Source organism: Trichechus manatus, unplaced genomic scaffold (assembly GCF_000243295.1).
Source record: "Trichechus manatus latirostris isolate Lorelei unplaced genomic scaffold, TriManLat1.0 scaffold00026, whole genome shotgun sequence".
NCBI classification, from domain to species: domain Eukaryota; kingdom Metazoa; phylum Chordata; class Mammalia; order Sirenia; family Trichechidae; genus Trichechus; species Trichechus manatus.
Window position 1 is genome coordinate 2,270,151 of NW_004443962.1, and position 10,751 is coordinate 2,280,901.

The 10,751-nt window shown below is 36.1% G+C and overlaps 1 protein-coding gene across 1 annotated transcript in view; it reads left to right on the forward strand.

Annotated features, from left to right (window-relative positions):
* OPA1 (OPA1 mitochondrial dynamin like GTPase) overlaps positions 1–10,751 on the forward strand; it is a 97,260-nt gene that overhangs the window by 59,830 nt on the left and 26,679 nt on the right. The window contains 4 exon segments of the mRNA XM_023728674.1: positions 777–926; positions 3,619–3,698; positions 7,535–7,675; positions 9,602–9,718. Of these exon segments, the coding sequence (XP_023584442.1) occupies positions 777–926; positions 3,619–3,698; positions 7,535–7,675; positions 9,602–9,718 (488 nt within the window).

Genomic DNA, 10,751 nt, shown 5'->3' on the forward strand with positions numbered 1-10,751 from the left:
TCATTGGCTGAGCTGTAATTCAAACCCAGCTCTGTCTGATAAAGCTTTTGTTGTATAGAGCATACCACCATAACCTTTATTAAGTACCTGTTCTGAGCAGAGAGTCATGGGAGGCACTGTTAAATGACAAGGCTGAGCAGTTGTCGAGGGATGTGCGTATCTCACTGTGGGCTATCATAATTATAACTTTCTTTTGAAGAAATGTTTGTATTCATATTTGGAAACCATATTCATTCTTGCTAAATACTTTTTAAGACTGGATTTCTGAAAGACTGCTGCCTTTGTATCTGTTCTCAATAGTTATAAAATTGGGAAACTGATTTTCAGTTTTAATAAATAATTAACATTTATAATTGTTTAGACCTTTTAAACAATTACTTTTATCATTGCTGTTATCAGTGAACTCTAATGATTATTAATTTTTTCCCTCTCCTCTTTTTTGAAAATGCTAATATGTAGGTTATACGGCAAAAACAGGCGCTGGAGATGATCTGACTTATTAACTCCCGGACTCTGGGGCTCTGGATGTTGGGTTTTATGTAGTTTTAAGTGTGTCGTGTGCCTCTCTCTGGACCATCTTCACGATAGTCAGCTCATTTAAGTTGGGCTAAGAGAGAATCTCCACTGTTTATTTTTAGACGAAAAGCTTACAAATAGACAAATAAAAAGACGACCTGCATTTTTATGGGAGGGACATACTTTTATGGTTTATATACGTCTGTTATTTTGGATGTCCACTGAGTTGTCAATCTGAATAAAACTATTAAAATGATAAGGCATAAATCAAATTAGCTTTTTTCCTTTCTTGTTCTTTCAGAGAGTTATTCAACACAATGCTTTAGAAGACCGGTCCATATCTGATAAACAGCAGTGGGATGCGGCTATTTACTTCATGGAAGAGGCTCTTCAGGCTCGTCTCAAGGATAGTAAGTAGTTCTGAGCATTCACAGTGGTGAAGGAGTCATCCAACTTTGTGAGCATTTGTGGAAATAAACATTTCTAGGTCTTCGTCATTAGCGCTGTGTTGTTGTTAGGTGCCATTCAAGTTGGTTCCAACTCATAGCAACCCTGTGTACAAAAGAATGAAACACTGCCCGGTCCTGCACCATCCTCAATCATTGTTATCCTTGAGCCCATTGTTGCAGCCACTGTGTCAGTCCATCTTGTTGAGGATCTTCCTCTTTTTTGATGACCCTCTACACTACCAAGCATGATGTCCTTCTCCAGGGACTGGTCCCTGCTGATAACATGTCCGAAGTATGTGAGACAGAGTCTCACCATCCTCTTCTAATGAGCATTCTGTCTGTACTCCTTTCAAGACAGATTTGTTCTTTTGGCAGTCCATGGTATATTCAGTATTCTTCGCCAACACTGTAATTCAAAGGCATCAATTTTTCTTTGGCCTTTCTTATTCATTGTCTGGCTTTCACATGCTTGTGAGGCGATTGAAAACACCATGGCTTGGGTCAGGTGCACCTTAGTCCTTAAAGTGACATCTTTGCTTTTGAACATTTTAAAGAGATCTTTTGCAGCAGATTTGCCCAGTGCAATGGGTCGTTTGATTTCTTGACTGCTGCTTCCATGGGTGTTGATTGTGGATCCAAGTAAAATGAAATCCTTGACAAATTCAGTCTTTTCTCCGTTTATCATGGCATTGCTTATTGGTCCAGTTGTGAGGATTTTTGTTTTCTTTATGTTGAGGTATAATCCATATTGAAGGCTGTTGGTCTTTGATCTTCATCAGTAAGTTCTTCGAGTCCTCTTCACTTTCAGCAAGCAAAGTTGTGTCATCTGCATATCACAGGTTGTTAATGAGTCTTCCTTCAATCCTGATGCTACATTCTTCTTCATATAGTCCACCTTCTTGGATTATTTGCTCAGCATACAGATTGAATAAGTATGGTGAAAGGATACAACCTGATGCACACCTTTCCTGACTTTAGACCACGCTGTATCCCCTTGTTCTGTTCAAATGACTGCCTCTAGGTCTAAGTACAGATTCCTCATGAGCACAATTAAGTGTTCTGGAATTCCCATTCTTCGAAGTGTTATCCATAATTTATTATGCTCCACACAGTCAAATGCCTTTGCATAATCAATAAAAGTAAACATCTTTCTGGTATTTTCTGCTTTCAACCAGGATCCACCTGACATCAGCAATGATATCCCTTGTTCTACATCCTTTTCTGAAGTCAGCTTGTATTTCCGGCAGTTCCCTATCGATGTACTGCTGCAACTGCTGCTTTTGAATGCTCTTCAGTAAAATTTTACTTGTGTGTAAAATTTTACTGTAATACTTTGCTTTGTCTCCTCGAGCCACCCTTTGAAGTCTCCTGTTCAGCTCTTTTACTTCATCATTTCTTCTTGCGCTTTACCTACTCTATGTTCAAGAACAACTTTCAGGTGGGAAATACGGTATTAATGATTTTATTGGATAATTTCCACATTCTGTTGGATCACCTTTCTTTGGAATAGGTACAAATATGGATCTCTCCCAGCCAGATAGTCAGGTTAGCTGCCTTCCAGATTTCTTGACATAGACAAGCGAGCACTTCCAGCCCTGCATCCGTTTGTAGAAACATCTCACTCAATTGGTGTTCTTGTTTTTCAACAAGAGCCTTGTTTTTCGCCCGTGTTTTCAGTGCAGCTTGGACCTCTTTCTTCAGTACTGTCGGATCTTGACCATATGCTACCTCCTGAAATGGTTGAATGTCAACCAGTTCTTTTTGGTACAGTGACTCTGTGTATTCCTTCCGTCTTCTTTTGATGCTTCCTGCTTCATTTACTATTTTCCCCATAGACTCCTTTGATATTGCAACTCAAGGTTTGAATTTTTTCTTCTGTTCTTTTGGTTTGAGAAATGCTGAGCATGTTCTTCCCTTCTGGTTTTCTATCTCCAGGTCTTTGCACATTTCATTATGATTCTTTGCTTTGTCTTCTCAAGCTGCCCTTTGCAATCTTCTGTTCAGCTCTTTTACATCATCATTTCTTTTGCTTTAGCTACTCTGTGTTCGAGATCAACTTTCCGAGTCTCTTCTGACATCTGTTTTGGTCTTTTCTTTCTTTCCTGTCTTTTTAATGACCTCTTGCTTTCTTCATGTATGATGTCCTTGGTGTCATTCCACAACTCGTCTGATCTTCGGTCATTAGTATTCAATGCATCAGATCTATTCTTGACATGGTCTCTAAATTCAGGTGGGATATACTCAAGGTCGTGCTTTGGCTTTTGTGGACTTGTAATAGCTTTTATATTTGAATGTTATTCATGAATTTTACAATCAGTTGCTTAGAATTACTATACGTATGAAATAAATTGGACTAGTGCTTATATGTACTCATATTCTAAATTGCTATAATTCAGAATATGTTAGTGTGTTTGCTACTGTACTTACAGGAATTTTATAAGCACTTGTACTTTTCTTAAATTCTGTATACATATATAGTTAAATTCCGATACATGTACGATATCAGTCATACAGTTTTTCTTATTTGAACTTGACTTTCTATTGATATAGCACGTTGAAGTAGTTAAGAAAGAAAGACCATTATTAATTAGAATTTATATACTTGATAAGCAATAACATTCTTAATTCATTAAAATATTTTGTATTTTTCTAGCTGAAAGTACAATTGAAAACATGATTGGTCCAGATTGGAAAAAGAGGTGGCTATACTGGAAGAATCGGACCCAAGAGCAGGTAAAAACAAACAACTCTCTGGTCTCATGATAGTATCATTTTGTTCATTTTAATTCAGGCATTAAAATATAACCTTGCATGGCTTTAGACTAATCTTAAGATTTTCAAGTGTTTTATATCAGCCTTTCTAAAATATAACTGATCTTTAGAATAAACAGTAACTATGAAAGAAAGTTCTTTTAAAAAGTAAAGTAGCTGTATTATTGAATGAAAGGGGAGATGAAACACGCCCTTTTGAGGTTGATTACTTTGTCCATTTAAATTCCCTATTTGAGTTAATTTAGGAAACCAAAAAAAGATTAAAGAACAGAAGAAAAAAATAACAAGGATTTAAGAGGATACAGAATGAATGTGATTAGAAAAAAACGAATACAGGCAGTCCCTGGGTTACAAACAGGTTTCCTTCCTAAGTCTGTCTTTAAGTCGAATTTGTATGTAAGTTGGAACACTTAGGTACGGGTCATACCTAATATTGGTTAATCAAATGTTTGTCTTAGTATATAGTATATTGTATACCTTTCTGTGCGTAAAAAACGTTTTAAAAAACCACTTCCAGATACACTAAAACATCTTTAACATAACAGTAACATTTTGATGCATGTCACAAACTAATGCCCATTTGTTATTACGAGCCATTGTGTGTACCTCGAATTTTTAATGCAACAGGCTTTACAGGGGTTGGTTCATAACTATGGGTTGTAAATCAGACTTTTGTAACCCCGGAGACTGCCTGTATGATGTTTCTTTTTTTAAAAACCTTTTCTTATTCCATTATAATTCATCTGAATTTTTCTGTTAGTACTCTAAACACATTATTTTATGTTTTGCATTTTTTATACCTGTGTTTACAGAATAAGTATAAAAATTCAGACAGGAACCAGAATTACAGAATTCATTTATTTAATAAACATTTACTAGCACCTTAGAAGAACAAAATAGTAAAGACAAGTATAAATAATTTGAAGAATGAGTAAATCGAGAGAAAATGCAAAGGAAGTTCCCATCCCCACCACCACCCCACCTCCAGCCCTTTTTATTCCTTTCACATTCTTATGGCTTCTTTTCCCATTTAGCATTATCTTTTAAAACTATTTCATTCCTATATTCATTCCTTGAAGAGTCTGAATGAAATATAGACTCTAAATACATAAATGAATGAAGTAGTGAGTAAGAATCTGTGACAGCATCCAGTCCACTTTCTTTTGCTTGTTTTCTTTGTTCCTTGAATGCTTTTAATTAGAGAAAGGAGACTAGGAAATGGAAAAATCAAGAGGAGATAAAGAGAATGAAAATTTACTAAATGACGTCATCTTTCTGTTTTATTTTATAGGTATGTTTTCATTTTAGGTGCAGTCAATACTCTATTTTTTTTTTTTTTTTTTTTTCCAGCTTCACACATTTCTCCTTTCACAAACTGTCTTTTAGATGTGAGTCTCAACTTGTCTTAAAACAGTGAAGGGACAGTCTTCCTTTTCTCTTTTTCTCTGCCATGAGTTATGTGAAAAATGAGTCACGGGGACACTGAGGACATGGACAGACTTGGTGATTGGATCGTGTGTGTGTGCAGGGTGCCTCAGTTATCTCTGCTGTACACACGGGCTGAGAACAGGAGGTCTGTCAGGAAATAATTTCTAGGGGACCCATCAGAGGTTTCTGACTTTGAGACAGGAAGAGGCATTAATTGGGAAGAGCTGGTGTAAGGCAGATAAACTCCCGAGAAGGACATGTCTGGCTTTCAGGGCTTAGTGAAATTAGGCCTAGAGTCTGTCCAGAACAATCAGTGATGGCAGGGCTTGCCTCAGCGACCTCGTGGTGAATGTGCTTTGGCCACGCACTCTCAGAGAGAAATGAGTCCTGATCGTGAGATATTATTCCCAACAACTTGGACTGTTGGCTAGAAAGAAATCTGGAAATACATCAGAGAAGTGCTTTCTCCCCACAAGGTTTTAAAGCAGGATGCGTTAGACCCAGGCTGACCGCAGAACAGAAACCATAATTTGGAGGATAGAGGAGAGGGCATATCAGAATCACCTGGGGTGGTGTTTGTTTATGTATGAGTGTTTTTTTTGTTTGCTTGTTTTTTCCTTCAGAATACAACTTCATATCAGACTCTCTGAATCAGATTCTCCTTCTCTAACCTTTCTAATCCTCCCACTCCTGGATGCGAACCACTGTTCTAGACCTGATATCTGGAGATTATAGTGAGATTCTAGAAGAGGTTGAGAATATCCCCAGGTCTTATGTTGCAACTTTAAGTAGCTGTGTAACAATTCTGGTGTCTTTTGAGTGACAGGTTTTAGTGGAATAAGAAACAAAACTGTCGTGTGTTAAACATGATTCATGCTCTGAAAACTGTTTCATACATTTGTTGTTTCTTTTTCCTTAGTTTTCTAAGAAAATCCATCCTTTTGAGATAATCTCACCTTGTCTAAGCTAAACCAATGGAGATCTTGGTCAGGTAGATGGGAGGCTAGTTGGGGAACACCATTGTCAGAGATTTCCTCCTTACCTCAGACAGAATAGGCAGATGCTAGGCAAACAGTAGAATTTTTCTTTATTAAGTAATATTTCTTCTAAAGTGTGATGTTTTCACTGAGTATTAATTAGTAGTTCCTTTACAAGCCAATTATTTGCATTTAAGTATAATTGTTGTACAAATACTGATTCTATAATTGTGGTACAGTTTGGGAAAGAATACTGTGGTGGTAGCTTGTTTAGAGTATCAGTGAATTTGAGGGTAGTTTCTTTTACCATCAATTTTGAATAAAGAGTTGAATAATAAAAAAGATTAATACAAGATAAGAGTCTTGTTTTCAAAACTTACAGCTACTATGGATGTGTTTTCCTCTTGTAGTAGAGAGATTGTGAATACTTATAGGGAAGAGACTGTAAGTAAATTTAAGAATAATAGGTACTAGCTGGTCTGACAGACAGGAGAAACCCTGGGCACCCTTTTAACTCAGTACTGAAGTCACCCCTGAAGTTCACCCTTCAGCCGAAGATTAGACAGGTCTGTAGGCCCAACAATAACACACATGAGGGACGCGCTTCACAGTTCAATCATGTCTATGAGACTTACGGGCACGCCAGCCCAAAAGCAAAGACGAGAAGGCAGGAAGGGACAGGAAAACCGTACGAATGGAAACAGGAAACCTGGGGTGGAGAAGAGGGGAGTGATGACACGTCGCTGGGTTGGCCCCCAGTGTCACAAAACGATTTGTGTATTAACGGTTTAGTGAGAAACTAATTTGCTGTGTAAACTTTCACCTAAATCATAATTTCAAAGAAAGGAGGAAAAGAAAAAAATAAAATAAAATTGCAAAAAAAGAAAAGATACATACTATCCTCACAGAAGGAGTCTGAGGCATGATTTGTACTGAAAAGACTTAAATCAAACTATGCATTTTACATTTAATTTCTTTATCAGAAAAGAAACATGCCACCAACTATGAGTTCTTTACAGTAATCTAGTTCTTGATATGAGGCATTTCTAGAACATTATCTCTTTCCATACATTCAGGGTACTTTTTTTCTAGACCTAAATCCCACCCTAATGTTAAGAAAGAAAAGCACATAATAAGGTGCTTGGTGCTGTTACTCCAGTAGTAAAACATTTTGGCAAACGTAAAATATAACCAATGGGGCGAATTCCTATTTTTCCCTTCTCATGAGTCAGGTGGTTGAGCTTTCATGAGCCAGTTGCCCTCTGTTCTAAGATGACGCTTATATTGCCAGTTGTGCGATAGTAATGTGTTTATTGGGGTTGGAACTCCGTTTTTATAAGTGTGCTAAATTATGAGCCATCTAGACATAGTCCTCTTTTAAACATGTCACAGTGTGTTCACAATGAAACCAAGAATGAACTGGAGAAGATGTTGAAGTGTAATGAGGAGCACCCGGCTTACCTTGCAAGTGACGAGATAACCACGGTCCGAAAGAACCTGGAATCCCGAGGAGTAGAAGTAGACCCAAGTTTGGTAATAAATAATGTTGCTGAAAAACATGAACATGCTTCCTTAATCTTTGTTTCTTGCAGTAAAATGTTACTACTTCTAAATGTGTGACTTAGATATATTTAAGTGCTCGATTTGACTTTGATGATGTGTATTACTTGCTGATGGTAAAAACTCAAATCATTGTGGTTGTGTGAGGAGTAGATATTTGACTGAGTTGATTTGTTCAGTTTAATGCTTTAATTTATAAGTAGGGAAACGGACTAGAGAAGTGAAGCTTCTTGCAAATGCCTGGCATTTCGTTCTGGCAAAGGGGGAGCACCCCACCCAGGTCTCTGCACCACATCACGCGGTGTCAGATTGCGAAATGGAATTTCTGCTTAAGTACGACTCACTATATACACGTGTATGTTTTACAGTCATAATATAGCTCAATCGTGTGTGTGTGGATTTAGAAAAAAAATGAACATTAAGTTTTTATTAAATTGGATGAGGCCTTTGGGTTTTCTCTATTTCAGTGCCTTTATTTATAATAAATATAAGGATAAAAATAGTCTAAAAATATGATTGTGTTTTGCTTACATCCATGATGCTTGTTTGGGGCAAATTAGAACACAAAAACCAGTGTGTTTCTGTACTTAGTTCTGGTATGTGGAAGGGATCAAAGGCTCATTTAATACTGGCTTAAGTGAAACCCAGTTGGAGAAGTAAACCTAGTGGGGATAGCAATCCTATAAAGAATTTCAGCGCCAAAAATAAATTATTTTAAAGATTATCAGCTATTTCTGTTTCTGCAGTTGAGAAATGAGTGTACTTATTTTAAATCCCACCAGAGGGCAGAGGAAGGAAAGAAACTCAGTAAAACTCAAAGCTGTTATACATCTATCGTTGTTTGTAAATTGAAAGTTAGATTAAAGTTAGTGATTGAGATTTTTAGTCGAATGTAGACTTCATTTTCCACATTTGTCCAAGCTCTCATTTACAGTAAGTTGTATTCAGTTTGATATTTTTAGCTCTTTGTGTTGACGCTTTCATTAATACATTAGGAGGAATTTCTCTCTTGAGAGTGGAATGTAAGAGATTATGTGATTTTTTTTTTTTTTGTCTTTGTCCATATCTTAAGACATGACTTGACTATATCTTGTTTTCTGTAAGTAAGAAAACCTTTTTTCTTTTTTTTTTTTCAAGTGACACTTTGTTCAAAGCACTTGATGAAGCTACAGGAAAGATAGCAAAGTATCATGAAAAGAATATTAGATGAACAGATGTCAGGAGCTGTACATTCTGTATAGTTCCATTTCATTTTCTAGTAATATTACGTTTTGTAATCTATATATAATGTATATAATTTAGTAATTTATATTTCCTCATCTGTAAAATGGCATTGGTGATACTTGTTCTACCTACTTAACATTATTGGTATTATACTAAAAAAAAAAGGGGGGTGTGAAAAAATGCTGAATACTCTAACAGACTGTATAGTAATAAAGTGGGTGGAGATCACGATGATATGATAGCAGTGAAATCTCAGAATCAGAAAGGAAATATTGTTGATTTGTTGGACATAGTCTGGGCCCAGCTTCCTAGCCTTAACCCTGTCCATAGACAAGACCTTTGACTTCCTGTTGCCTTGGTTACCTAACCTCTTAACTAGGGGAAGGTAATCCTCACCCTGTCTAATCTGCAGAATGATTCAAATACAGTAACAGTTAACTTGTTGAAAACACTCCAAATGTTGAAGTACATAAACTGTTCAGGGGTGAGAGTAGTAGTACATCTAATTTTTGTCTTAAAAAAAAATGTAACTGGATAAAAACGGTTGGTAGAATAACTACATTGCCATTGCTTTTTACCTGTTTTATAAATAAACTATGATTTTTCAGAAAGTGTTTCATCAACAGGAAGAATGTACAGTACTTCTTTGGTTTTTGTTTTCTTTTCTCATGTTAGATTAAGGATACTTGGCACCAAGTTTATAGAAGACATTTCTTAAGAACAGCTCTAAATCATTGTAACCTTTGTCGAAGAGGCTTTTATTACTACCAGAGGCATTTTATAGATTCCGAGGTAAGGTTTTATAGATTCCGAGTGTGTGCTAGCAATAGTTGCTTAAAGATGTTTTCAAGTAAACTTTAGCATTAATTTTAGCTCCTTTGCTCTTCTGGTCAAAAGTATGCGTGATTTATAAAGAATAAACTGACTCATGTTTTTAAAGGTACTTCCTGCTTTGGTAGTAACTGCATCTTCTATGTGCATCATCCCCAGTGCCTACAAGAGTGTGTATTGCTCTTCCATTTTTTTAAAGAATTACCTTTTTTTTTAACATTAGAAAGTAATACATTCTCATTGTAGAAAATAAATGTAATAAATAGAAGTAGGGGAGAAATGTAAAAAAGGAAATGGTCACTTACACTTGCCTGTCCTAGAAGTAATTTTGGCTGGTGTTTTTGTGTATTTCTATTCTGTTTTTTCTGTACACGTGTGTATATATATGTGTATGTGTAACATAACCATCCATTTGCACAGTGAAAATCACACTGTTTTTTTTATCCTGCAGTTTTCCTGTATCGTATTGTAAATTTTGTTTTAAACAGTTGTTTTAAAAAACTGATAATGTTCTTGGAATGGACACGTTTACATAGTTTAATGACACATTTTACAAAGTAATCCCTAGGTGGCAGAAGACAACATTTGGGACATTTTCTTGTAAACAAAAATGCTTTTTAAAGTATCCTTTGAAAGAGTTCTGCTAATCAGTGGTCTTATTTAATTGAGATCCCCGAAATGCTTTTCTTTTGAACTTTCAGCAGCTTAGAAGAAGAGTGTACTTAAATGCATGTATGTAAAAATGCTGTTTTTTGCATAATTGTAATTGTTGAGAAGAGCTTTCCCTACAGACTAAGCTTCTTTTAAAAAATATTGTTAATTTATTTTCATATACAGCTGAATTTGAAAAGAATGACTTGAGTACACATACACACTCAAAAAGGAAGGTTAGCCTAAAGACATGTTCAAGATGCACATGCTTGTTACCTGACCTAAAGACATGTTTAAGATGCACATGCTTGTTACCTGACCTAAAAACATGTTCAAGATGCAC